The 27,979-nt window shown below is 55.3% G+C and overlaps 2 protein-coding genes across 3 annotated transcripts in view; both read left to right on the forward strand.

The window, feature by feature from the left end:
* Positions 1-3,451: 3,451 nt before the first annotated feature.
* ZMIZ2 (zinc finger MIZ-type containing 2) lies at positions 3,452-12,233 on the forward strand. 2 transcript variants are annotated; one of them, XM_007447015.1, is made up of 18 exons: positions 3,452-3,510; positions 3,671-3,785; positions 4,104-4,306; positions 4,546-4,738; positions 5,004-5,267; positions 5,420-5,596; positions 6,271-6,348; positions 6,538-6,706; positions 7,329-7,473; positions 7,550-7,760; positions 8,402-8,507; positions 8,707-8,864; positions 9,515-9,582; positions 9,831-9,899; positions 10,171-10,415; positions 10,927-11,096; positions 11,181-11,420; positions 12,081-12,233. In XM_007447015.1, the coding sequence occupies exons 1-18, from the start codon at positions 3,461-3,463 to the stop codon at positions 12,186-12,188; spliced, it is 2,769 nt and encodes a 922-aa protein (XP_007447077.1). In that variant the 5' UTR covers positions 3,452-3,460; the 3' UTR covers positions 12,189-12,233. The 2 variants fall into 2 exon arrangements, with proteins under 2 accessions (XP_007447077.1, XP_007447076.1); XM_007447014.1 differs by lacking the exon at positions 6,271-6,348 and having other exon boundaries at positions 3,461-3,510.
* A 13,975-nt stretch (positions 12,234-26,208) lies between these two features.
* Positions 26,209-27,979, forward strand: part of PPIA (peptidylprolyl isomerase A) — an 8,424-nt gene continuing 6,653 nt past the window's right edge. The window contains exons 1-2 of the mRNA XM_007447018.1: positions 26,209-26,246; positions 27,628-27,703. Coding sequence (XP_007447080.1) covers positions 27,635-27,703 — 69 coding nt within the window. The 5' untranslated portion in view covers positions 26,209-26,246; positions 27,628-27,634. The remainder of the gene's footprint in view (positions 26,247-27,627; positions 27,704-27,979) is intronic.

Raw genomic sequence — 27,979 nt, forward strand, 5'->3', positions numbered from 1 at the left:
GGGGGGGGCGCTGTCTTCCCGTCTTCCTCCTGCTTTTCCCTGTCCTTTGCTTCTGGGACAGCAGAGTGGGCCTGGCCAATCCAACCAGCTTTGGGAAAGGATTGCCCTGGGCATCTCTGTGGGGAGAGAGAGCTGGTCGCGGTTGTACATTAAATAAATTTTTATTTTGAGAGAATTATAGATTTATAAGCAGTTATAAGAAATAACACAAAGAGCTCTGTATCCTTTACTGGCTTTCCCTAGTGGTAACGACTTGCAAAACTGTAGGACAGTATCACAGGAGGGTACTAACTCCATCAATACAGTTGAGATACATGTATATCCATCCCCACCTTCTTATATTCCCACTCGCTTCCCTTCTTCCCACGTTTAACCCCTGGCAACCACCAGTGTGCTCTCCATTTCTATAATTTCGTCATTTCAAGGATGTTATATAAAGGGAATCATACAGTGTGTAACCTTTGGGGACTGGCTTTTTCCACACATCATGATTCTCTGGAGATTCCTACAGTAGTTCTTCCTTTTTATGCCTCCAGGCTCACAGTTGGTTAACTCTTCACCGCTGAGGGACATCTGGGTTTCCATTCTTTGGCTATTAGGAATAAAGCTGCTGTAAACATTCACGTACAGATTTTTATGTGAACATAAGTTTACACTTCTCTGAGATACGTGTTCAGGAGTGCAGTTGCTGGGTTGTATAGTGGCTGCATGCTTAGTTTTATAAGAAACTACCGAATCGTTTTTCAGAGTGGTTGTACCATTTTATATTCCCACCAGCCATGCACGAGAGATCCAGTTTCTCCTAGCCAGCCTTTGGTGGTGTCACTATTTCTTATTTTAGCCATGGTGATAGGTGTGTAGTGATACCTCGATGTGGTTTTAATTTGCATTTCTCTGATGGCCAGTGATGTTGAACATCTTTTCATGTGCTTATTTGCCGTCTGTATTTCTTCTTTGGTGAAACGTCTTTTCGTGTCTTTTGCCTATTTTCTAATTTTTTTTTAACTTTCGCATTTTGAGAATTCTTTATATACTCTAGATACTAGTCTTTTGTCAGATATGTGGCTTGCAGATATTTCTTCCAGTCTATAGCTTGTCTTTTCATCCTCTTAAGTAGGGTCTTTCACAGAACAAAAGCTTTCAGTTTTTCCTTTTATGGATCATGCTTTTGGTGTCAAATCTAAGAAAGTTCTTATGTTTGTGTGCTGTACATTTAAATCTGTGACCCACTTCGAGTTAGTTTCTGTATAAGCTGTGAACTCTAGGGGTTTTTTGTTTTGTTTTGTTTTGTTTTTGTCTTTTGCTTGTGAATGTCCAATAGCTCCAGCACATTTGTTGAAAATGCTGTCCTTCCCCCAGTGCATACTTTTTGCACCTTTGTCAGAAACTCTGTCTGGGTCTGTCTTGGGCTCTCTAGTTTGTCCCGTTGACCTGTGTGTCTGTCCCTCTGCCAATACCACAGTCTAGAGCAGCCCACCTATATTCGAACTCATGAAAGCGCTGCGTGTTGCTCCAGGCCCCGCTCAGCAGGTTTAGGGGGCGTTTCTGGCTGTCGGCAGCGGCCCCCAGCCTCCCACTGCAGTGTCACCATCCTGGGGGTTGTCCTTGCTGGGGACAGCCAGCCTTCCCTTGCCTGGCTCGGTGATTCTGGCTCCGAGGGCTGAGTCCAGGGGCTCCTGAGCCCTCTGGAGCCACCAGCCTCCTGCTTTCTTGGCCTTTGCTTCCTGGTTGGCATGTGGTCTGGGGCCCGACTCCTCTGGGAGGGGCGTCAGGAAGGAGAGCAGGGCCAGGCGTGAAGTGGGCAGGCACGCAGGCACGCCAGCTGCCTCACTCCTCTTGTCTGACCGGTCCGTCACCTTCCCTCCCAGCCCTGGCTCTGCTGCGATTCTGGGAACCACTCACCCCGGTGCTCTGTGGGAGACCTTGGGCCCAAGTCACAGCCCCCACTGTATCCCCCACCTGCGCTGGGGCCCTGGTCAGGGACTCGTCCCCTGTGTGCTGCCTTCAGGACTGTATTTGCAGAGGATGTGATGATATAATCCTGCCTCGCTTGGGCTGCCCTGACGGTGAGGTCCTGGTCAGCGCTCAGGAATGCGAGCCTTGGGGTTGGGTGGGTGGCACTGTGAGTGCTGAGGCGGCGGGATTGAGCCACCAGAAGTTAGCTTTCAGGTGGTGTGTGCGTGTGCGCGCGTGAGGCCTTGCAGCCCCTAAAAGGCAGTGGTGCTCTAGGATGGAACCTCGACCCAGAGAAGGCAGACAGGGGCCTCCACGGAGACCCCCAGAGAACGACAGCCAGCGTGCCTCTGTGGTTAGGCTGGGTGGAGGTGCTTGTGAGAGGTGGCCCTGGCAGTGCCAGCAAGGGCCCTCGGCCTGGTTGGTGAAGGGTTTGCTTGTGGAGGTGTTGGAGGCATTGGCAGCCGGGAGGAGCAGCTGGCTGCTGCCTCGCTTGTTTTCGGAGGTGCTAAGGGGAAGAGAGCCAGCCCCACAGAGTGGGAGGAAGCGGTGCCCCATCCCGGCACAGGCTCACAGGTTCCATGCGTGTCCCCCGGCCACGGCTGCTGTGTCCCCACTGGCCTCTTGCCATGTCTGTTGGGTGCCCACCAACCCTCCGCCCTTTGCTCTGTGTATGCGTCCCCGCCTTGTTGGGAGCTCACCGTGCGTGTCACCGCGATCTGTGGGGGTCAGTCTTCCCGCCTTGCCCCTGTGCACACGTTGCCCTTCTGCTGCTCTGGGGAGAAGCCCTGGGGCTGGGGGGCTGCCAGCCAGGGATGGGCTGCTGGCTCCACACCTAGTTCCTGGCAGGCGTCCCGCACCCCCTGCCTGGCCCCAGGCTGCAGGTTAGCTGACCTGGTGCCCCACCCCCACCTCCGGCATGCAGAGGCCCCTCCCCATAGTGGACAGGCCCCAGACCCTGAGCAGGTGACGCCTGCTGTCTGGCACTCCTAGGCCTCTGGCCTTGTCCACCCCCAGGCCTCGGGTGGGGTGGAGGCAGGGGATTCTGGCAGCTGGGTCCTGGATGTCCCCTGGCTTTTATGCGTATCCAGCCTTTCGTGTGGGGGAGGGAGAACGTGGAAAGTTTGGGGGATCAGAAAGTCTGCTTCCAGAACCGTTCCAGGGGCTCCAGGTGGCAGGGCCCAGCCAGAAAGGGTCAGTGCTGGCTTCCGGGCTGGGGCTGGGGAGGGCAAAGATCTGCCAGGGTGGGCAGTGCGGGTAGGGCCAATGCCGGGCTTCCCTGAGCCCCCTGAGCGGGCCCCCGGGTCCCGGTCTCACCTGCCCTACCCTTCATCAGTTGGAGCAGAGGAAGGACGGGGCTTGGTGCTGATAGGGGTCTCCCGGCAGCATCTCCACTGACTTCCTTCCCTCCTGTCCCAGCAGCCAGAGCATCTGAGTCCCACGTAAGCACCAGTGAGGGCTGCTTCCTGCCACCCACAGACCTGGCCTTTAGGCTGCTCCCAAGCCAATGAACCCCATGAACCCCATGAAACCTGCCCTGCCCCCCGCGCCACACAGGTGAGTGGGGTCTCCTGCTGCCCTCCCTGCTTGGGCCCCAGGACACGGGTGGGTGGTAGAGCGGGACCCCTCTGCTCCCAGCCTTCGCTTCTTCCCAGGCGGGGTTCTAGGCACCTACGGCCTCCTGACCGAGCCTCCCTGCCTGCCCCTCTCCTTGCAGTGATGGTCCATTCGCTTATGAGGCGGTGCCTTGGCAACAGAGTGCCACTCAGCCAGCAGGATCGCTGTCCGTGGTCACAACCGTGTGGGGAGTTGGCAACGCGGCACAAAGCCAGGTGAGCCCACACCTGGGCCCCGCCCCAAGGGGCGCCAGAGCCCCTCTCAGATCTCGGAGAAGTGGAGCCAGGGCTTCCTGAGTCTCCCACGTCCTCAGAGACCAGTTCTTCCACACGTGGCATGGGATCTCCTCCTCCTGTCTTCACCTGGCCTCCACACCCCACCTGTGAGCAGCTGCCCCCCCATTGGACCACCCTCCCCTCTGCCCCCACCTCCACCTCCTCACCTGCCCAGCCTCTCCTTTCCAGCACTTTAGAACCACGGCATGAAGCAAGTTGTTTGGATGGTGTCCTTTGGTGATTCTTGCTTCCTTGTAGGTTTTGGGGAACCCTATGGGCCCCGCAGGGAGCCCCCCCGGCAGCTCTGTGATGCCCGGCATGGCAGGCGGCAGCTCTGCCCTGAACTCCCCGCAGTGCCTGGGACAGCAGGCGTTCGGTGAGGGCGGTGCCAACAAGGGCTACGTGCAGCAAGGGGTGTACGGCCGCGGGGGCTACCCCGGGGGCCCCGGCTTCACCGCTGGGTAAGCAGGACCCCTCCCCTGGCAGGTGTGCTAGGAGCCCTCTGGGGGCGATGCTGCTAACTTGCTGGGCACCTGGGAGCTGTATGACACTGATGTGTTGAACGTTGCCTCTCTGCAGCTCCTGCCGGCTCCCAAGCTAACAAGGGGGGTGTGTGGGAAAGAATGGGGCTCCCCTCGGGTGCCATGTACCCCCCAGGAGATGGCAGGGGAGCGCCTCTGAGTGGAGCCTTCTGTTACAGGTACGCGAGCGGCCCGGGGGGGCCAGGGGGCCTGGGCCTCCCCTCACACGCCGCACGGCCCTCCACCGACTTCACTCAAGCAGCGGCGGCTGCTGCCGTGGCTGCTGCTGCCGCCACGGCCACGGCCACGGCCACAGCCACCGTGGCCGCCCTCCAGGAGAAGCAGAGCCAGGAGCTGAGCCAGTACGGAGCGGTGAGGCCCCGCAGCTCCTCCTGTGTGGCCCGTGTGCGTTGGTCCAGAGGGCAGGGACTTGTCAGGCAGCCAGGATTGAGGCCCTGGGGACACGCACGCTGTGTGCCGGGGCCGATGAAGATGAGGCGGGAAAGGAGTGGGGAGCTAAGGGGAGAAGACCCGGGCCGGGGGGGGGCGAGGGGGAGCCCGCCCGCAGGGGGTGGGCACAAGGCTGGCGCCCACAGCGCTGGGTAAGGCCTGGATGGTTCCTCTCTTCTCTTCCCAGATGGGGGCCGGACAGTCTTTTAACAGCCAGTTCCTGCAGCACGGCGGTCCCCGGGGGCCCAGTGTCCCCAGCAGCATGAACCCTGCCAGCGTGGGAGGGCTGATGGGCCCCTCCGGCATGAGCCCCATGGGCATGAACCCCACCCGGGCAGCGGGCCTGGCGCCCCTATATGCAGGGCAGCGCCTGCCCCAGCACGGGTACCCTGGGCCCCCCCAGGCCCAGCCCCTGCCCCGACAGGGCGTCAAGAGAGCCTACTCCAGTGAGGTGAGTGGTCAGGCCCCCCACCCCGAGCGCCCTCAGAGCCGTTGTGTGGAGGGAGAGCCGGCTGTGCCTGACAGGGTGGGTACCGCCCTCCCTCCCCGGGAACGGGCTTCCCCAACACCTCTTCTGGCCATTTTGCCTCTTTCCTCCTTCAGCTGTATCCCGGGCAGCAGTACCTGCCAGGAGGCCAGTACACGCCCGCCACCACCCAGTACGCGCCTGGCCCCGGGCAGCCCCCCGCCCTGTCCTCCTACCCTGGGCACAGGCTGCCCCTGCAGCAGGGTGCGGGCCAGTCCCTGTCCACCCCCAGCCCCGCGGGACTGCACTACAAGGTAGGGCCGCTCCTCCCGGGCCTCTGCAGCCCCTGCTGGCCCACGCCAAGCCCTGTGGGACACAGGCGGACCTTGAGGCAGCCGGGGCTGGCGAGTGGGCTCACGTGTGCTTGGGTGGCCGAGCAACCAGGAGCTTCCCGGGGGCCCTGATCAGCGTAGGGCAGCTTCTGGGAGGGGAGTCCAGGTACGAAAGGCCCCTCTGTGAGATTCAGTGTATGGAGCAGCAGGCAGGCACCCACGCCACCTGCGTGTCCTTTAGGGACAGTGTCCCCATCCCCTCTGCTTGCTGCAGAGAAGCCCAGCGAGGGGACAGGCCAGAGGGGCCAGGAGCTCGTGAGGGGAGGGGCCCGAGCGATAAGAGTGCCACTGGAGGGCGGAGAGGCGGTGTGTGTACCTGTGTCCTTTCAGCCTCTCTGTGGCTTCCTCGTAAACCCCTCTGATGTGTGGGATCAGCTCTTTTTCTGTAGTGGTCATTCTTAAAATTATGAAATCAGCACGTGCTCCCTGTAGATTATTTAGAAGACACAAAAAGTGTAGAAAGAAGAAAGAAGCCAACACCCGTGCGTGTGGTGGGCCCCCCTGTCCCCAGCCCTCTCGTAGGGTCAAGTCCAGGACCCTGTGAGCGCTCAGGGGCAGGCGGCAGTCCCAGGCACACGCGGTTTTCTCTCCTGCAGCCCGCAGAGCAGTTCAGCGGGCAGGGTGCCAGCTTCAACGGGGGGAGCGTCAGCTACAGCCAGCCCAGCCTGAGTGGGGTATGGGCGGCGGGGCAGGCGGGCAGGCGGGCGGGAGGCTCATGGGATGGGTACCTGGAGAGAGGGCGCCCAGGCAGGAGGAAGCGTGGACTCCCTGCCCGTTCCTGGTCTGACCGTTCCCATTGGGCACTCCAAGAACAAACTCTACCCCTACACCACTCCACCTTGACTGTTTGCTCAACCCCACAGCCCGCCCGTTCCATCCCCGGCTACCCCAGCTCCCCACTGCCAGGGAGCCCCACGCCGCCCATGACCCCCAGCAGCAGCATCCCCTACATGTCCACCAGCCAGGAGGTCAAGTCGCCCTTCCTGCCCGACCTCAAGCCCAGCGTGAGCAGCTTGCACCCGTCACCACCCGGTGAGTGAGGTCTGCTCTCCGGACAGATGGGCAGGGCTCCAGAGAGTCCTGCAGGGACCTTGGCGGGGGCGGGGGGGCCTTCACCTTCATTTTCTATTAATGGACCTCTTTGCAAATCCATTTGAAGCATCCATCTTCTCTGTAGAAAAATAGCCATGTGCACAAAGTTTTGTGTATGGTTTCAGGGGCCCTCTGAAGCCCACTTCTGGTTAAGAACTCCTGCTTTCCGGGAGACCACTGCAGCAGCAGTTGGCGGTCCTAAAACCCTAGCTTGAGCACTAGGGTGACAGCAGGTGGCCCATTCACACCTCTTCTGCCTCCTACCTCCTCTGAAAGCACCAGAAGCGCCATCTTTTTGGGTTGGTGGGGCATGTTCTCCGGTCATGATTCAGGGATCATTCTCGGGGCTCCTACTGGAGCAGGACAGAATGGCGGGACACCAAGATCTGTTCCCGTTGGAGGTGGAGGCCGAGCCCAGTGTCCCAGGAGAGATGCTGCCCAAGCCCCAGCCCCATGGAAGGGGAGGAGGGGCCACGGCCCCCGCGATGGGGCGGGGGCAGGCCACTCGGCCTGGTGGCCATCCTGCAGGTGGCCTGCTCACACCGGCATGGCCTGCTTCCAGGCAGCGGCCCCTGTGACGAGCTGCGGCTGACCTTCCCCGTGCGGGATGGGGTGGTCCTGGAGCCCTTCCGCCTGCAGCACAACCTGGCCGTGAGCAATCACGCTTTCCAGCTCCGTGACTCCGTCTACAAGACCCTGATGCTGAGGTGAGTGGGCGCCTGCCCCCAGCTTGCAGCCCCTCGCACTGCCCCCTCGCTCTCAGCATCCATCCTCCCCATGCAGGCCGGACCTGGAGCTGCAGTTCAAGTGCTACCACCACGAGGACCGGCAGATGAACACCAACTGGCCGGCCTCGGTGCAGGTCAGCGTCAACGCCACCCCGCTCACCATCGAGCGCGGCGACAACAAGACCTCCCACAAGCCCCTCTACCTGAAGCATGTGTGCCAGCCGGGCCGCAACACCATCCAGATCACCGTCACGGCCTGCTGCTGCGTGAGTGCCCTCCGCGGGGCTGGGTTGGGGGCGTCATGACTAAAGAAAAAGGCACTGGCTCTCCTCCTTCCCATCCTGGGCCTTGTAAGTAAAGGATCTCAAATGAAAACGCCCTTGCTGCTTTCGGGTTAGGTTCAGTGCCTGAATTTGATGCTCATGTGAAATATGTAAGGGAACTAGCTGAGCCTGCCTCTCTCCTGGAGGAAGCCCACAGGGTCCTGAGTCCCAGCTGACCCTGAGTCTTTGTTAAAGAGTCATTCAGGTTCCAGCAGGCTCCAGATCCAGGACTAGAAGAGGCAGGATGCACTTAGCTGCACAGCACTGATCAGCCCGGGTGGGAGGGGGCAGAGGCGGGCAGCCCCAATGCAGTTCTGGGATGTTTTCACTTGGACCGGCGTAGATAAATGTGGATGCTGTAGGCAGGGCATATTCAGGGGCCTCTCAGATAATTGTGTTTCGACAGAGAGGCCGTGGTTGGTGCAGACACACGGTGAGCTTTCCAGATAGGTGTGGGCCTGGTCTCCTGGGCTCCCCGGGAAGGGGCAGCAGGTGGCCTGCCTGTGCATTAGCCACAAGAGGAGAACGGGTCTGCACCGCACCTCCCCGGGCCACGTCCCGCTGACCGGGTCCTCCTGTTGCAGTCCCACCTCTTCGTGCTGCAGCTGGTGCACCGGCCGTCCGTCCGCTCGGTGCTGCAGGGTCTCCTCAAGAAGCGCCTCCTGCCTGCCGAGCACTGCATCACCAAGAGTGAGTGGCCCTTGCTTTCCTTGGCCCCAGGCAGCCGGCCCCATGACTGACAAGGCTGCCTTCTTGGGGGCGGGGGCGGGGGCTGCGTGCAGGGAGCAGCAGTCAGCCCCGGAACGCCCCTCGGAGGTGCTGAGCCAGCAGTGGCCGGGTCCCGCTTGGCGGCCCTCACCCATGTCCTCCTTTCCCCTGTCGATGTCAGTAAAGCGGAACTTCAGCAGCGGCACCATCCCTGGCACCCCTGGGCCCAACGGAGAGGACGGGGTGGAGCAGACGGCCATCAAGGTGTCTCTTAAGTGCCCCATCACCTTCCGCAGGATCCAGCTCCCTGCCCGAGGCCATGACTGTCGCCACATTCAGGTAGGTGGCCACTGCAGAGCTTTGCCAGAACTTCCGTTGCCCTTTAACTGTCTTCAGCGGGTGTGGCCTCTGAGCACCTCGGCTGGCAGGTGACAGGACAGGCCGGCCAGTGGGCAGGTGGCCTGGCTCCCCTGCCTTCTCCCCTCAGACTGGGCTTTTGTTTCTTCTAATATTATTCTAAGTATAACAGCCATTTTACTGCGTTTTCGGGGCTCGGATTTTAAACAGCATCCTGGATGCAGGGCGCTGTCCTCTCCCCGCCCTGCCCCCAGGAACAGCGCCTTTGTTTGTCTCTGCAGACAAGTACGTGCACACACACCCTCCACCACCACCACCACCACCCCCGCCCACCTTTTGGTTACATAAGCCGTAAACATCGCTCTGCATCATGTTTTTCCTCCACACCACGTCCTGGAAGTCATTCCCTGACTGGGCAAAGCTGCCCAGTTCTTGCTTTGGCCACACGTCATTCCCAGGGAGGGCTGCGTAGGCTGTCCCATCTCCTACATCTGTTAGGATGCCGTGGTAAAAGCCTGGGAGCCGAGCCTTCTCACACAGGCGGTAAATAAGCCCCAAGTTCCTGAAACCACAGAGCATGGCCGGATTGCCCCGGCCCCAGTGTGAGGAACTATCTCGCCCTTTCTCTGCAGTGCTTTGACCTGGAGTCCTATTTACAGCTCAACTGTGAGCGAGGGACCTGGAGGTGCCCCGTGTGCAAGTGAGTGTGTCAGAGACGGTCCCCACGGCTCTGGGGGCGGGTGGCACTTCCTCTGAGGCTGTTAATGGGCGTTTCCTTCCACAAGCCAGGTGTGGGGCTCACAGCACAGGCTAGGAGGGATGGAGTGGCTCAGGGCAGCGATGTCACGCAGGGTTACCTCACACCGGGGGCTGAGACATGACAGGGCCTATGCCCGGGAAGAGGTTGGGCCAGCCCTCTGAGCTGTGTGTCCCCTTGGTTTTCTACAGCAAGACGGCATTGCTGGAGGGCCTGGAGGTGGACCAGTACATGCTGGGCATCCTCATTTACATTCAGAAGTGAGTCTCCTTTCCTGCAACCCCAGTGTCTTTGGTCAGCAGAGGGCAGCCCTGGGACAGGTGGGGAGACACCCCATGCTGATCCAGCGTGGAGCGGGCTCGACTCCAGGCCGTGGACGGAATCCACATCCGACCCAGGCCCACAGCCCACAAGCACGTGGAACGTGCTGGGTGGCCACGAGCATTTGAGTGGGAGGTCTGCCTAAAAATGGCCCAGGGCCAGGAGAGGCAGCAGGACAGGTGGTGACCAGCCCTGCGTGTCTCCGCCCAGCTCTGACTACGAGGAGATCACCATCGACCCCACGTGCAGCTGGAAGCCAGTGCCTGTGAAGCCTGACGTGCATGTCAAGGAGGAGCCGGACGGGCCGGCATTGAAGCGCTGCCGCACTGTGAGCCCCGCCCACGTGCTCATGCCCAGCGTGATGGAGATGATCGCTGCCCTGGGCCCTGGGGCTGCGCCCTTCGCCCCCCTCCAGCCCCCCTCAGCCCCGGCCGCCGGCGATTACCCCAGCCAGGGTGAGTACAGGGGGCTTGCCCTAGAAACAGATGGCCCTGGGCAAATGATCCGTCCTCTCCCACCAGTCTGCCGCCTGTGGACGTGTCACTCCGAGGGCCGCGAGCCTGGGGGCCTGGTTGGGGACTTGGTGGCATAGGCGCAGCCTCGGCCAAGCTGGCAGGGATGGGCAGCAGGGCCTCCGGCTGCAGCTGCACGTACCTCCCCAGTAGTCTGGAACAAAGGTCTGTGCTGGCACACTTCCATGGACCGGCCCCGTCCGACCACGCGTGCGGGAGTGTCTGGGTGCGGTGGGTCCCATTCCTGTCCCCTCGCAGCCTCCTGGCAGTGTCATCAGCCAGTTCCCCCAGCAGCAATGAGAAGAAATGCCCTTTGCCGAATAGCAACTTCCATAAAGTCAGACGGTTATCTGGGTGAGCTCAGTGAGTCCTGCCCACGCTGTGGCTGGCCTGTTTCCGTGCTCTACCGGCATGAGCCCCCTGCCCTCACCTGGACCTGGCTCTCCTCTCTCAGGTTCCAGCTTCCTGGGACCCGGGACGTTCCCCGACTCCTTCCCGCCCACCACTCCCAGCACCCCGACCCTTACTGAGTTCACCCCGGGGCCACCCCCTGTCTCCTATCAATCCGACATTCCCAGCAGCCTCCTGACACCGGAGAAATCTGCCCCCTGCCTCCCAGGCCAGGTCAGTGCCAAGTCGGGGGGCTGAGGAGCTGTCCACCCAGAGAACCCCTGGGCCATTTTACTAGGTTCTTCTCTCCTCCTTCAGATGGCACCAGTGGGTCACCTGGACCCGGCCCATAACCCTGGGCCTCCGGGGCTGCATGCCCCCAACCTTGGAGGCCCCCCAGGGCCCCAGCTGCACCATCCAAACCCTCCCCCGGCATCCCGGCAGCCCCTGGGCCTGGTGAATTCGGGTCCCATCGGTGAGCTGGCCTTCAGTGCTGCCACAGGCATGATGGGGCCCCCCGTGTCTGGGGCAGGGGAGGCCCCGGAACCGGGCCTGGACGTGAGTACTGGGCCCCGTGCTGGGGAGCACTTGGAGCCGGGGCTGGGGTGTGGCTTATCTGTCATCCCAGGGTCCACATGCTTCATAGAAGGGAGGACAGTGATACCACCGTGACTTCCAGACGCAGGGAGAGCTGGTCGGGTGACGTCAGCGCTTTTGTTGACGAGTGTGAGGTATCCAGAGTAGCCCTAGTGGGGTGATTGTGTCCAGACATCTGGCCCTGGGAACCTGGGTGCCACCGTGGCATGGGCAGAGTCCCCGAGAAGACTTGGCTTGTAGCTGGTGACCCTGGCCTTAGGGTCTGATTTGACCTGTCTCACAGGTGGTATGTGAGCCAGAATCAGTGCAAAAAAAGACAGGTGACTGTCCCTTGACCATGATAAATGAATACAAAGTTCAACGTGAAAAAATGTAGGAAGCACAGCTCAAAGCAGAAAATCCCAGGGAGTGGGATCCCATCTTCCGCATTCGCCCTGTGCACGTCAGGGACCCCTCCCGGTCCTGGGTGTCCCATGCTGTCCTTGAACAGCTCGTCACAAGTGACTCCTGGTCACAGAGCAGGCTGAGGGGCTCCAGTGCCAGCCTGTGTCGGGGTGAGGGGTGTGCCGCATCCTGGCTGGGGACCCAGGCCCAAAGCTGGCGGGTTTGCTTTGTCCTCAGCTGCTCCCAGAACTGACTAACCCTGATGAGCTGCTGTCCTACCTGGGCCCACCCGACCTCCCCACAAACAGCAATGATGACCTGCTGTCTCTCTTCGAGAACAACTGATCCTGTCGACCACCTGGCCGACGGGGACATGCCCGCAGATGTCACACACCCTCCTCTCCAGCCCGGCCCCCCCGATACCAGCGGCCCTCCCCACACGTACACCTGGAGCCGGGATGTGCCCCGATGCCTGGCCCTGGAGGCGGCCCTGCACTGGCTGGGAGGGGACCCCTGGGCGGTGGTGCTCGCTGGCCCAGTTTGCAGCTGCAGAACTGTTTTTGATGAGATTCCCCAGCCCCGCCCTTGTTCCTGCCCCGGCCCCATCCGCACCCCACCCATGCTTGTCCAGCCCTGCCTGGTTCATGCACACCTGCCGCCCCTGGCCCCTCAGCCTCGCCCCAGGCGCCCCGACCCCTGCCTGCTCTCACCGGCCTGCATCTCATCCAGCGTTGACCTTTTTTACTTCAATGACCCCTTGGCCCTGGGCCGGTGAGGAGCGGGGCTGCTCTGTCCTGGGGCCCCGTCTCGTCCAGCCTCCTGTGGCAGGGGCTGGGGTCATCCCTCCTCCCACCTGAGGCTTCAGGCTGACACTGGGGGTGGGGCCTCTACAGCACAACAGTGTACGTAGCGTAGAACCGCTGACAGCTGTAGGGTGGCTGGACCTCTGTGCAGCCGGGGCCTCCTGCCCTGGCCACGTGCAGACGGGGAGGGGTGGGCGGCAGCAAACTCCCTCCTGCTGGAGGCGGGGCTCGGACTCGGCTCCCCCAAGTTCCCCTTCTCTGTGAAAGTGAAGAATTGGTTTCGCTGTGTTTTTTAAAACCACACCTCTCCCGTGTCCACCCTGGGGCCACGCCAGGTTGGGGGAGGAGCCGCCACACTGCAGGTGCAGGGCCAAGCTGTGTCCCCTGTCCGCCCATCTCTATTAAAGGACTCCCTCGTGGTGGACCTGGCGAGTCCCTCCTTCCTGCTCCACCTGCGTCCCACGCTTGGGCGGGGCTCCCTGCTCCAAGCCAAGGCCCAGCTGTTTGCAACCCAGGGTAAATTTCCTTGTCCCTGGAATTTCCCAAGTTGGCTTTGGCAGGAGAGCTGTTTGGTGAAGTGTCACCAGGGCTGGGAGATGCATCTGCCACCACGTCACTGTGTGGGCTTGCCTCAGGCAGGGAGCCAGCTATGGGGCCAGAGGCCTCAGGAGGGGCCGGACCGAGTCCCTTCGTCTGTGTGCTAGCTGCCCGAGCCTCCCCAAGGGTCTTCCTGTCCAGCAGAAAAGGCTTATGTGTCCTGTGGGGGAGGAGGGAGGACGCCCCGGGACACCTGCCGCGGGGGGAGCGTCTGGTGTGGGCGGGCTCCACGTTGCCCGCTGACATTTTGGAACCACAGGTGTGGGCCTTCCTGTCCCTCTGCAACCTTGCTTCTGGCTTTTCTGGCTGAGGGAACGGAAGTGGAGAGAGGCTGAGGGAGGAACAGCGCCTCCAGTGCTACAGGGAGCAAAGAGGCAGGCCCCGGGGTTTACCCAGAAGCCCAGACCCAGCAGAGCCCACCCCCAGGGGGTGGGGTGCGCCTTTCTGGGGGCTATTAGGCACAGCTGGGAGCGCTGTCCCACTGTGTGGGGCAGCTCAGCACCCTTGGCCTGTGACGTGCTGGGTGGAGTGGAGAGATTGGGAGATGGGCTGCTCGGACTATACCCACAGAGAGGTGGGGAAAGGTCTGAGGGATGCCCCAGCCCCGACGTCACCGTGGCCACCTCAAACAGTGCGGGATGAAAGCAAGGTGTGGGAGTTCACGCGGTGTGATGCCGTTTTTATAAAGCGCAACATCAGGTCTACATTTCATGGGATCTGCACACGTGCAACAGGAAGGAAAGCAAGGTGGTCAACACAGTGGCCACAGTGCTCCCTGTGGGGACAGCACAGGGGTGCATCTGGGGAGAGTGACAGTGTCAGTGGTGTTCTGACCCTCGAGGGGAGCGGTGGTTTCACGGGTTTTCACCTTATGCTTCGTGTTACATATCCTTACAAACGTACCAAATATGCAACTTAAAAAGCTAACTTGGCCTGACAGACAGACACACAGAACACCCAACAACAGCAGAGTACACGTTATTTTTAAGTGTGTGTGGGACGTTCTCCAGGAGAGACCACACGTTAGGCCACAAAACAAGCCTCAATAAATTACAAAGATTGAAATCATACAAAGTACCTACTCTGACCATAGTGGAATGAAGCTAGATAAGGAAAACGAAAACTCACAAATGTGTGTAAATGAACACTCTTCAACAGTCAGAGGGTCAAAGGAGAAATCACAAATAAATTACAAGATGAAACACTACACACCAAAATCTAAAACACAATGAAAGCAGTGGTAAAGAGGGAAATTTATAGCTGTAAACGTCTACATTTAAAAAGAGGGACTGGGCTTCCCTGGTGGCGCAGTGGTTGAGAGTCTGCCTGCCGATGCAGGGGACACGGGTTCGTGCCCCGGTCCGGGAAGATCCCACGTGCCGCGGAGCGGCTGGGCCCGTGAGCCATGGCCGCTGAGCCTGCGCGTCCGGAGCCTGTGCTCCGCAAAGGGAGAGGCCACAACAGTGAGAGGCCTGCGTACCAGGAAAAAAAAAAAAAAAGAGGGACTTCCCTGGTGGTCCAGTGGCTAGGACTCCATGCTCCCAGTGCAGGGGGCTAAGGTTGGATCCCTGGTCAGGGAACTAGATCCCACGTGCTGTGGCTGGGAGTTCACATGCCCAAGTAAAGATTCTGCATGCCGCAACTAAGACCCAGCACAGCCGAATGAATGAATGAATACTACAAAAAAAGTAGCAAAAAAGAACTCAGTTAACCTAACTAGGACTGAAGGCAGTAGAAAAAAGAAACTAAGTCCAGAGCTTGCAGAAGGAAAGAAATAACTATTAAACAGAGGGAATAGGAAGAAAATAGAGAATCAACATAAGCAAAAGTTGTTTCTTTGAAAAGCAACAGAATGAGCAAAGCTTTAAGCTAGATTGACTAAAGGAAAAGAAACAAATGACTAAAATCTGAAATGAAACTTGGGGAAATTACTACTGACCTTAAAAGGATAAGAGAATACTATGAACAATCGTGCACCAACAAATTAGATAACTTAGATGAAATGGACTAATTCTGAGAAATACAAATTACCAAAACTGACCCAACAAGAAACGGAAAATATGAACAGACCTACAAGTAAGGAGATTGAATCAATAATCCAACCTCCCCCAACACAGAAAAGTCTGGGACCAGATGCCTTCATGGGTGAATCCTACCATTTAAGGCTTATACCAATCTTTATCCCACCCTTGTAAACACTGCAGAGGAGGGAATACTTCCCGAGTGTTTCTTCTCGGCAGCTCCCTGCCAGCAGCACTGCCATGTTCCTGGCCTTCTCTCGCTCCAGGCTCGGTGGCCTGTGTCCTCTCCCTGCAGCAAGGGGCTGCCACCCCTGCCCCCTTAGCTCTACCCCCTGCAGCCCTGTCCTCCTTAACAAGCTTTCAAGCTTGGGTGGCCCCTGAGACCATTCATCCTGCCTGCCACGGGGTCTATGAGAGAAGCAAGGACATCAGGGCAATGGTTGGAGGGAGAAGTCTCTAGACAGGATCAAGGGAGTGTTTCATGGGCCCAGGGACAGCTGAAGCCTTATTTCTTTTCTTTTCTTTACTGTTTACCTTTTGTGTTGGGAGTCACTGGCCACTGGCCTGATCCACTTTTTTAAGCTGACATACAGAACTGAGTTCTGTAAGGTCATACACCTGTGGAACGGCTGTCCAGGTGAAGACAGGTTTCCACCATTCCCCCCACCCCCTCAGCTACTGCTGTTCTGGCCCCTATCACCAGAGGTGAATTTGGCCTGGTCTTGAACCTGATATAAGTGAATCATAGGTCTGCACGCCTGGGTTAACTGACCCTTAAAGCTCATGTTTTTATTTTCATTTAACTGTAAGTTGTTCCTAGTTATGACTAGCAGTGATTAACACCGCTCCCCAGCCTCCGACACCCAACTCTTTCTGGCCAGGGTGCTCCTCTGCTGAAACCCTCTCCATGGGGTGTTAGCCACGACCCAGGTTGCAAGTGACCATGACCCACTCGGGACCATTTTGGGGCAACTTATGGACAAAAAGACCAAAAAAAACCCCAACTGCCACTTCTGAAGAGCCAGGAGCAAAAACGGTGTCAGAAGCAAAAGCAGGGTATTGTGCATGCGCCCTGCGCACAGCACCACCAAAGGGGTGGGCAAACCACCTAAGCTTGACCCCTGGACACACCCCTACCCTCACCCCATGTAAGGAACCAGCTTGGCCCTGCCTGGGGGAGCGAGCAAGAGAACCTCTTACTTGTTCTCTCTGCCCCCTGCTGCAGCAGGGGCCCCAGTAAAGCCTTGCCTGAATTTCTTGTCTGGCCTCTGGTCAATTTCTATTGATCGGGGAAGGCCACGAACCCTGGTCACTATCAGGGACAGCTGGACATGGGCAGGCACACACCCCATGATGGCATTTCTCCCCTTTCTGAAAGGTTTGTTCTCCAGACCTGAGCTTCCAAGCCTGGCTCAAGTTGACTCACCACAGAAAGGCACTGACTCACCACAGAAAGGCACTTGCTTTCCGGTCTGGCTCTGGTTGGCTCAGCTAGGGGGGCCCCCGTGACTAGAGTGGGATCATGAGCGCTTCCTGAGACAGGGGTCAGTTTTCAGAAGGGGCTGCAAGTGGCCCCCAGATGCCCCAGGATGAGGTCCACATTCCTTAGCCCAAAGCCAGGCCAGCCTGGCCTCACCTCCTCCAGCCAGGCTTCCCGGCCACAGAAATCAGCACCTCTGCCTCCCCACTCCCCACCCCGTCTGAAGATTTCCAGGTTTCTCAGTGTCTTACCCTAGCTCAGGCTTTGGTTGAACTGCCCCTTCCCCAGGGAGCTCTCTGTTTCCAGAATGAGTCGGAGCCTCTTGCTCTGGCCATGGTTCACCTGTGGGTTGCTGTCATGGTCCCCATTGTAGCAGATCAATTACAGACAATTAAATAGTTTATCTTTGTGAAGTTAAAAAATAGTACAGTGAACATCCACACCACCTTTGGATTCACCAACTGTCAATATTTTGCCCTGTTTCTTTACTGTTCCCTCTCACTCCCTCCATATATCTGTATTTTTTAATGCACACACTCGCTTTTTTTGTTGCCAGCTTCAGAAAGTAAATTGCAGAGAGACACTTCATCCCTTTTTTTTTTTTTTTTTTTTTTTTTTTGGCCACACCATGCAGCATGCAGGATCTTAGTTCCCCTACCGGGGATCAAACCCACGCCCCCTGCAGTGGAAGCGCAGAGTCCTAACCAGTGGACGGCCAGGGAAGTCCCCACACTTCATCTCTAAATACTTCAGCACACATCTTGGAAAAACAAGAATGTTCTGTTATAAACACATTACCATTATCACACCTAAGAAAACGAACAGTAATTCCATAGCTTCACCTATTATATTCAAAGGTTCCATTTGTCCTAAAATGCCTTTTATCACTTCTTTTTTTTTTGCAATCTGGGATTCAATCAAAGTTCACTTTTGCAACTGGTTATTAGTTAGTCTCATTCAATCTAGAACAGTTTTTGGCCTTTTTTTCCCCCTTACATTGATTTTTTTTTTTTTAACAGTTCAGTCAAGTCACCTTATAGAATGTCCCACATTCACCTGGTTGTTTCCTCCTGGCATTGTTCATTTTCTCCTTTATCCCCTGTGTGTCCTGTCACCTACAAGGGAAGTCTAGAGTGTGGTTAAACATTCTTGGTCACAGGACAGCATATAATTTTTTAATCTGTTTTCCCCATGAGACAGTGAACTCCATGAGGGCAGGGAGCAGATCTCTCCTGTGTCCTGGATTATTCCGGTGCCCAAAACATTTGTCGAAGAGATTAAGGCAGGAACGAATGGGGTGGATGCAAAGCCGTCTTCCGGAGGTGCATCGCGGCCTGGCCCATTCTCCCCGAGGGCCGCCGAGTCTGCCCACCGCCAAGCGCCTCGCAAGCACGCAGAGCTCCTGCCGGCAACTTCTCCTCTCAGCCTGTGACTGTCCCCTGCTAGGGACTGTGCCCTGCAGGGCCACTCTAGGACACTCAGCAGGTGTCCAAGGAGCATTTGCTTGTTTGATTGAGGAAGAGTTCGGCCATCTGCTTCGATGGCTGGTGGCAGAGCTAGATCCGGGGACAGTGACCCTGCTCTCTAGCTGGACCCCTGCCCACCCCCGCACCCAGAAGCGGCTCCCTTCCCAGCTCCTCTGCAGCTCCTCGTGGCCCCCTTTGGGTGCTGGGACACTGGCTACTGCGAGGGGACCACCTTCTCCATACTGCTCTTCCTTCCTGTGGCTGGATGTGGATGGCGGTCAGGATTTGACCACGAGGTGGAGTGGGGTGGCGCACGCTCTGGTAACACCAGCTGGACTGGAGAACCGACCCTGCTGATGTCAAAACAGGTCCATGTGGCCGGAGCCAGTGTTGTGTGGTATTTTCTGTCTGTAGCCAAAACTCCTCGTGACTGAGCCCGCACAGGACACAGAGCCCGAGGTTTCTGGCAGCTGGTGTCTGCTCTTTTCTCCCCCCACCCTCTCCGCAGGAGCCCAAGACAGCAGAGGCCTCGGTGGAGCAGCCGTCACCTGCCAACAGTGTCACCGTCTGCTTGACTTCCTTGCAACACGAGCAGGAAACACAGCTTTTGTACAGTAAATACACGCTCATGATAAAAAATAAACCACGAAAGCGACAGGAACCCTCATTCATTGCTGGTGCGAATGCAGAATGGTCCATCCACTTTGGAAGACAGCTTGGTGGTTTCTTATAAAACTCAACATACTCTTACCATACAATCCAGCAGCTGGGCTCCCTGTTTTGTTTTTTAATTTTTTTGGCCGCATGGCACATGGGATCTTAGCTCCCCAACCAGGGATCGAACCCATGCCCCCTGCAGTGGAAGCACACAGTCTTAACCGCTGGACTGCCAAGGAAGTCCCCGGGCTCCTTGGTATTTACACAAAGGAGTGGAAAATTTATGTCCACACGAAAACCTACACACAGATGTTTATAGCAGCTTTATTCATAATTGCCAAAATCTGGAAGCCACCAAGATGCCCTTCAATAGGTGAAGAGATAAATAAACTGTGGTACAACCAGACAATGGAATATTATTCAGCACTAAAAAGAAATGAGCTTTCTGTTGTACACCAGTAACTTTTGTTATATCGCACATCAATTATGCTTCAATAAAAAAATTTAAAAAGATACAGAGGAACCTTAAATGCATAGTACTAGGTGAAAGAAGCCAATCTGAAAAGAATACATACTGTATAATTCTAACTATATGACATTCTGGAAAAGGCAAAACTGTGGAGACAGTAAAAAGATCAGTGGTTGCCAGGAGTTGGGGGCTGAAAGATAACAGGTGGAGCACAGAGGATTTTTAGGGCAGTGAAAATACTCTGTGTGATACTGTAATGGTGGGTACATGTCATTATACATTTGTCAAAACCTATAGAATGTATCAATACAACACTGAGAGAACCCTAATGTAAACGGTGGGTTTGGGTGGCTATAATGTGTCATCTATTGTAACAAATGCACCACTCTGGTGGGAGATGATGATAATGGGGGAGGTTGGCCAGGGGTAGGGGATATATGGGAAATATCTGTACTTTCTCCTCAATTTCCCTATGAGCTTAAAACTGTTCTTAAAAAAGTTTCTTTTTAAAAAGTCTGTTAAACAATTGGTACCTTACATATTATTTGTAAATACGATTCTTAATTGTTGTTACTGACTTTAAAAAAAACAAACAGCCTAAACAGGTGGAAAGCAGGAAGGACCCCTATATGGTCTGTCAGAAGTCCTCTGTGTGCATGGAGTCCAGGAAGACATCTGCTGTGTTTAGGGCCCCTTAGAGTCTGGAGTCCTGCCCAAGTGGCCTCGTTGCATTGTAAGGTCAGCTGTCTCATCATTGGCTCTTTTCAGTAGTAACCAGCAGCCTCCCTTGGTGAAGGGGCCTCTCCACTACTGTATTTGTAAGTGGGCTGCAGAGTAAGGACATTCAGCATGATTTCAACATGGTTTTAGCCTCCATTGAGGGTCCTTGACGATGCCCATGATTGCACTGCAAAGTGATTTTCCTCCTTTGATCTTTCCTTCTCTATGCATTGCCTGGAATTCTGTGAAGAGCGACGCCCCCATACATACACTTTTGTTATTTAGAATCACTGTGGACTTGGATTTGTTTCTGTCCTATGTGTCGCAACTACTCTCATTATTCTTCTTGATACTTAAATTGACCCGAGTTTGACAGGTGGTACCCTGGCTCCTTGACCCATTTGGACTTGAATACTCTTGCTTTCTGGCCCAAGCTATTCGGGGCTCACCTTGCCCTTTCCCTGCCTCTGACCTTTGGTCGGGCATTTTCCCAGTGGTCCCTGGTTTCCTTGCATGGGAAAACCACATATTTATTTATTTATTTATTTATTGCGGTACGCGGGCCTCTCACTGTTGTGGCCTCTCCCTTCGCGGAGCACAGGCTCCGGACGCGCAGGCTCAGCGGCCATGGCTCACGGGCCCAGTCGCTCCGCAGCATGTGGGATCTTCCCGGACCGGGGCACGAACCTGCGTCCCCTGCATCGGCGGGCGGACTCTCAACCACTGTGCCACCAGGGAAGCCCTGGCTCTTCTTTATTGTTTCTATCTCTCTGTTGAAAATCTCACCTGTCGTGACATCATCCACCCTTTGCAGTATATCCTGTTGCACATTTACCATGGTTAAAGTCTCTTGTCTTAAAACACAGGCTATCTCTGGGTCTGGTTCTATTGATTGTTGCCTTTCTAGATGATGGGTCACATTATCTTGGGGTTTGTTTGTTTTTGGTGTCTACATTTAGTCAGAGTTCTCCAGAGAAACAGAACCAATAGGAGATATACGTATTTGTTTGTTTGTTTATTACGAGGAATTAGCCCACCTGATTATGGAGGCTGACAAGCCCCAAGATCTGTGGGGTGAGTCAGCAAGCTGGAGACCCAGGAGAACCAATGGTGTGAGTTCCAGTTCAAAGACAGGAAAAAGCCAGTGCCCCAGTTCAAAGGCAGTCAGGCAGGAAGGATTTGTCACTGAATACCAAGCACAATGTGTAAAGAACAGCAGAGGCTGAAGTAAAGAGTTGGATGCCCAGGAAACGGCACATCCTTCTGTGTTGGCTGTTGGTGCTGGGCTCAGCCCATCTGGCCTGTGGGTGAGCTGAGTCTGGACTTTGTTGCTGCTTTAGATTCAGCTCACCACAGGCAGCAGGATCAGACCTTTCTTTAGCAGCGCTGGCATCTGAGTGTGTGAGGGTCTGTTGCAGCAGGCCCTGTGCCCCTGCACCTTGGCGGGTGGTCTCACTCTGCTCTTTCACCTCCTCAGTGGTAGACGGCCATCGCCTGGCAGTCGGTGTACCAAAGGCAGTGGCAGGGCCAGCGACCCATGCAGCCACACAGGGCTCCGTGCTCAGAAGGGCCCTGTGCTTGATTTAATGCTCTGCCATCCCCGTCTTGGAATCCTTGACCATTTTTGAATAAGGGGCCCCACATTTCATTTTGCTATGGGCCAACTGCTCTTGGACAGAGGACTGAATGGTCCCTGCCTCAGTTTCCCCTCCTGGTTCTGTCTTCACCTGCTGTAGTTCCACCTTCAGCATTAGAGGAGGAGGCCAGGGTGGTCACCACAGGAACTTTGCTGAAATCACCCCAGGAATTTGGATAACTGAGCTTTATGAGTAATGTTGACCTTCCCTTGGTGGTCGGACCCACACACACGTCAAAACTGAGTGTGAGTTATCATGCAGCCAAAGTTGAGATCCAGCCAATGGATACAACCTGGGCACTCAAAAAAAAAAAAAATCATGACACTATCAACAGAATGAAAAGGCAACCCACAGAATGGGAGAACATAGTTGCAAATCACATACATGTTAAGGGATTAATATCAAGAATATGTAAAGTATTCCTAAAACTCAACAACAAAAAGCCAAACAACCCAATTGAAACATAGGTAAGACTTGAACAGATGTTTCTCTGTTCAAAGAAGACACACAAAGGGCCAAAAACACAAGAAAAGAGCCCAGCGTCACTAATCATTAGGGAAATGCAAGTCAAAACCACGATGAGGTATCCCCTCACACCCATTAGGATGTGGCCATTATAAAAACAAACAAACAGAAAATATAACGTGTTGGTGAGGATGTGGGGAAACTGGAACCGTTGTGCATGGCTGGTATGAATGTAAAATGGTGCAGCTGCTGTGAAAACCAGTATGGCAGGCTTCCCTGGTGGCTCAGTGGTTAAGAATCCGCCTGCCAAGGCAGGGGACACAGGTTCGAACCCTGGTCCGGGAAGATCCCACATGTCGCGGAGCAACTAAGCCCGTGTAACACAACTACTGAGCCTGCGCTCTAGAGCCCACGAGCCACAACTACTGAGCCCGCGTGCCTAGAGCCCATGCTCCTCAACAAGAGAAGCCACCGCAATGAGAAGCCCGTGCACCACAAAGAAGAGTAGCCCCCGCTCGCCGCAACTAGAGCAAGCCCGCGCACAGCAACAAAGACCCAATGCAGCCCAAAATCAATAAATCAATAAATAAATTTAAAAAACAGTATGGCAGTTCCTTAAAAAATTAAAACAGGGGCTTCCCTGGTGGCTCAGTGGTTGAGAGTCCGCCTGCCGATGCAGGGGACACGGGCTCGTGCCCCGTTCCGGGAAGATCCCACGTGCCACGGAGCGGCTGGGCCCGTGAGCCATGGCAACTGAGCCTGCGCGTCCGGAGCCTGTGCTCCGCAACGGGAGAGGCCACGACAGTGAGAGGCCCGTGTACCGCAAAAAAAAAAAAATTAAAACAGTATTATTGTCTGATTCAGCAATTCCACTTCACAGTATATACACAAAAAGATTGAAAGAAAGGACTCACCCATGTCCATAGCAGCATTTGTCACAATAGCCAAAAGATGGAGGCAACCCAAGTGTCCACTGATGGAAGGATGGATAAACAACGGAATATTATTCAGCTACAAAAAGAAAGGAAATTCTGACACATGCCACAACATGGATGGACCTTGAGGACATTATGCTAAGTGAAATAAGCCAGTCACAAAAGGACAAATATTGTACGATTCCACTCACATGGAGTTCCTAGAACAAGCAAATTCATAGAGACAGAAAGCAGAAGAATGGTGGGTGTCAGGAGCTGGGGGAGGGGATGGGGAGTTAGTGTTCAGTGGGGACAGAGTTTCAGTTTGGGAAGATGAAAAAGTTCTAGAATGGATGGTGGGGATTCTGCACAATAATAGGAATGTACTTAATGCCTGTGAATGGTAAACTTAGTAGTGAAAATGGTAAACTTTATGTTATGTATATTCTACCATAATTTTTTTAAAATTTCAGGATGTGGCATGGTGGTGAGGTACACAGGGCCCAAAACCAGGTAGAATGGACATCTGGCTCTACCTCTTAGCAGCTGTGTGACCCTGAGGAAGTTACTCAACTTCTCTGAACTTCTGTCTCCTCTTGTGAAAAACAGGAAAAGTAGGGAATTCCCTGGTGGTCCAGTGGTTAGGACTCCATGCTTCCACTGCAGGGGGCACGGGTTCCATCCCTGGTCAGGATTCCTGCATGCCGTGCCATGCAGCGCCGCCAAAAAAAAAACACAACAAAATAATAGTATCTACTTCAAAGGACTGCTGTGAGAATTAAATAATGATCGTAATAATGGCACCCGATATTTTCTGGAATCTTGAATTAACTAACTTAGGCCTCATTTCCCCCTTTTTTGGTTACTGTGCCCCTTTCTGTGTTAGGGAAATTCCCCACCTTATGTGAGAACACCAGACACCACCTTTCCCAGCCTCCGGTGATCTGGGGTGATCCAGGGAGATAGGGAATGATCTGGGCTTCACTAAGCAGATGCAGCCCCACCCCGGTCCCGCCCTGCCATCAAATCCAACGTTTGGGGTGGTGGTTCTCCCTCAGGCCAGGCTGAGGTGGGTTTCTCCCTGTGCCCTGATGTGCAGGTTTCCTAAAGGCTGAGAACTCCCAGTCCCTCCCAGTCCATCCCTTTTCTGCTGGGTCAGCAATAGTTGTTGCCTCGGATGTCGCCTGCTGTCTCCCCATAGCAGCCATCTTGCCTTCCTCCTTACTATCAGAAGCCGGGTGGCTCAGGTGGCAATGTGCCCAGATCAAAATATTCATCTTCCTGGATTCCTGCTGCCAAGGGTGAAAGCCGCTGGGTGGGGCTCCTGGGAAAGCTTTGCAAACAAGGCTGTGATGGCACCACTCCCTAGCCTTCTGCCCTTTTCCTTTTCTCCCCCTTCCTTAGTCTTTGTGGCAGCCGGGCGATCTTGAACATGAACTTGGGGGATGCGGGAGGGGAAGGGAGGTGATGGCACCTGTGAAGCTGTGAAGTGATGGGGCTGGAGCTGAGGACGGGGTGGTGGGGTGAGAAGTAAAGTCCCCTGGGTTCCCTGACGTAAGAATTGGAGCCCTGCATCTTTTCTTATGTAGCAAGACTACTTAGGATTTATTTTGTTATATTTTAACAACTGATATTTAATTTATTAAACTACAATTTAAAACATAGTTCTTCAGCTTACACATAATACTTGTCTCTTTATAGGTATGGCAGATTTGAACTCTTTTAATATATCTTCAAACATTTAAACTGCATTTATAGATGTAATACATTTGGCTACCTTTTAAAGCACTTCCTTGTCCAAATTAACAATGAAAAAACCTCCCTGGGCATTAGACAATTCTGATAAACTTTTAAATAGGTTGAACCTAAAGTTCTCTTAAATGTTAAAATGCAGTATGTAGGGACTTCCCTGGTGGCCCAGTGGTTAAGAATCCATCTGCCAGTGCAGGGGAGACAGGCTGGATCCCTGGTCCGAGAAGATCCCACATGCCGCAGAGCAACTAAGCCCGTGTGCCACAACTACTGAGCCTGCGCTCTAGAACCCATGAGCCACAACTACTGAGCCCTTGTGCCACACTACTGAAGCCCACGCGCCTAGAGCCCATGCTCCGCAACAAGAGAAGCCACCACAATGAGAAGCCCATGCACCACAACGAAGAGTAGCCCCCGCTCGCCACAACTAGAGAAAACCTGTGTGCAGCGACGAAGACCCAATGCAGGCAAAAATAAAAGAAAAAAAATGCAATATATAAACTTTAATATTTCCAGTTGAAACCACAAGTCTAAATCAATTTTTAACTACACAATTTTAAAAGCAGTTATTGGGTGGAAACAGGGAGTTACTAAAAATGGGCACAAGGTTCTTTCTGGGTGAGGGAAATGTTCTAAAATTAGATTGTGGTGATATCTGCACTGCTCTGAATTTGCTAAAAAGTCACTGAATTGTACGCTTAAAACAAGTGAATTTCATGGTACGTAAACTACATCTCAATAAAGCTTCCATACCATGAAATTCGCTTGTTACAAGCTGTTAACAAAGAAAATGCAGGGAATTCCCTGGCGGTCCAGTGGTTAAGGGCTCCATGCTTTTACTGCCGAGGGTGAGGGTTCGATCCCTGTTTGGAGAACTAAGATCCCCACACACCGCACAGTGCGGCAAGAAAAAGAAATGCATACATAAGTCAGAGACAGAGAGAGAGAAAAACAAAACAAAACAAGTACTGCACATTTTACCACCTAACTCAGGTCAGTAATGCCCAGGCTGGCCTGGCTGCAGACAAGATCCTTTTGGCCACGCCTGCGTGCCTGCCACAGAGAACCCCGTCTTTGGGGCCTGCACAGGGCATAGCCTGGCTTCCCCTCACTGCCTCTAGCCCTCACAGGTGGAGGGTGCCCCTCTGAGTTCTTGGTAGAAGTGAGTGAGAGGCCTATGATGATGGTGAAGAGAAGGGAGGGCTCTGAATAGCAATGTGAGGGAAGTCATAAGTGACGACCTTATTATTCATTCATTTATTTCTTAGGAGGGGTTCCTAACTGCTTTAAGGTTCAGGGTGGAGGAGAGAGAAGTTGAGGGAGTTTATGCCTGAGGGCCTTGGGTCATTTTTTCAGTGTCAGATAAGGACAAGCAGCTTCCTCAAGGTCACAAAGCACTGGTGCTGGGGAATGGGCAAAAAAGCAGTTGTCAGTTCTGGCTTTGCTAATACTCCTAAGCTGGTTACTCTGAGCAAGCTACTTAACATGAAGGATGCTCACTTTCTGCATCTGTAAATGGGGATTCTGGGGTGGTTATGAGAACAAAACCGCACTCTCTATAAATTCTGAGCAGATGTAGGCTCATAATGCCATTATTAACAACGATGGCATGATGCCAAACACTGGATTTCATCTTTCATAAGGACTCTCATTTGCTTCTCACAACCCTATCCTGGTTTTGGAGATACTAAATAACATTCCGAATGTCAGAGGATATATAAATTTTCTTTTCAACGTTTTCCGAAAAAAAGACCAGGGCCATATAAGTGCATTTAGTACTAGTAATAAAAGTATTATTAGTATCTTTGCCTAAGGGAATTCACTTTTCTTTTTTTAAAAAATAAATTTATTTATTTTTGGCTGCGTTGGGTCTTTGTGGCAGCGCGCGGGCTTCTAATTGCGGTGGCTTCTCTTGCTGCGGAGCACGGGCTCTAGGCACCCGGGCTTCAGTAGTTGTGGCATGTGGGCTCAGTAGTTGTGGCTCGCGGGCTCTAGAGCACAGGCTCAGCAGTTGTGGCGCAAGGGCTTAGGTGCTCCACAGCATGTGGGATCGTCCCGGACCAGGGCTCAAACCCATGTCGCCACACTGGCAGGCGATTCTTAACCACTGCACTGCCAGGGAAGTGACAGGCTCTTGTTTTAATGTCTTCCTCCTGGAGAAAATTCAAGCAGAGTGTGCAAGATATTTTCGGAAAGTAGGGTATTTTGGAAGCATTTCATAACCTTTCAGACGAGGGGAGAAAGGGGGAAGGGAGAGAGGGCGGCGGCTGCGCCTCATCCTTATCTGCAGTGGGAAAATGGTGATGCCCAAAGCCACCTGGCCTCCCAGAGCGGCATGGGCCCTGGACCCCGAGCGACCTTGGCGGGCGGCGCGACCTTGAGGCCTGCGTTTGCCTCAGTTGCCCCCTCTGCGCGATGGGAAGACGTCCTGGCCGCGGGCCCAAGCAGCTGCGTGTCTCTCGGGCTCCCACCGACCCAACCGGCCCAGCAGGGCGGTCTCCAAGCCCCGTCCCCAACCCGGTGGCCTATCCGCGACCCCACACCGCAGCGCGGAGACCGAGGCGGCGGGCGGGAACCTGCCTGCATCTGCCAGCGCGCACGCGCGTCTCCCGTCCCGCCTCTCCGGCGCCATCTCCACCCATAGGCCCAGGCACACCGTCACTTCGACTGACCCGCGGTCGCGATTGGCCAGAGATGAGGCGCGCGACCGGCCACGGGCGGGGCCTGAACCGGCTATAAAAGAGGCGGGCGGTGGGGCTCGTGCTGCTTTACAGACGCCGCCACATCGGAACTTCCCGCGCAGCTCAACCATGGTCAATCCTACCGTGTTCTTTGACATCGCCGTCGACGGCGAGCCCTTGGGCCGCGTCTCCTTCGAGGTTGGGGCGGGCGGCGGCGCGCCGGGTGGGCCTGAGCGGGCGGCGGGGTCCGGGAAGGCCGAGGGGCTGGGTGCGGGCGCCCCGCCTGAGGAACGCGGGCGGCGCGGCGCGGCGCCATTTCCTGACGAGGGGCCATTTTGGGAGGCCGGGGGCGGCGGGCAGACAAAGGCGGGGCGGGTGGGGGAGGCGCGGCCGCGCCCTTCCGGCCGCGCACGTGCTCGGGCCGCGAGCCGTTGGCCGGCGCGTGGGACCGCGGGGCCCTGAGGGGCGGCAACG

This window comes from Lipotes vexillifer, unplaced genomic scaffold (assembly GCF_000442215.2).
Source record: "Lipotes vexillifer unplaced genomic scaffold, Lipotes_vexillifer_v1.1 scaffold1359, whole genome shotgun sequence".
NCBI lineage: Eukaryota > Metazoa > Chordata > Mammalia > Artiodactyla > Lipotidae > Lipotes > Lipotes vexillifer.

Bases quoted from the DNA above. Each gene is read 5' to 3' on its own strand.
- ZMIZ2 (XM_007447015.1), top strand. From the start codon at position 3,461: ATGAACCCCATGAACCCCATGAAACCTGCCCTGCCCCCCGCGCCACAC. The intron at 7,474-7,549 runs GTGAGTGGGCGC...CTCCCCATGCAG, and splicing joins TACAAGACCCTGATGCTGAG to GCCGGACCTGGAGCTGCAGT. The intron at 11,097-11,180 runs GTCAGTGCCAAG...CTCCTCCTTCAG, and splicing joins CCCCCTGCCTCCCAGGCCAG to ATGGCACCAGTGGGTCACCT.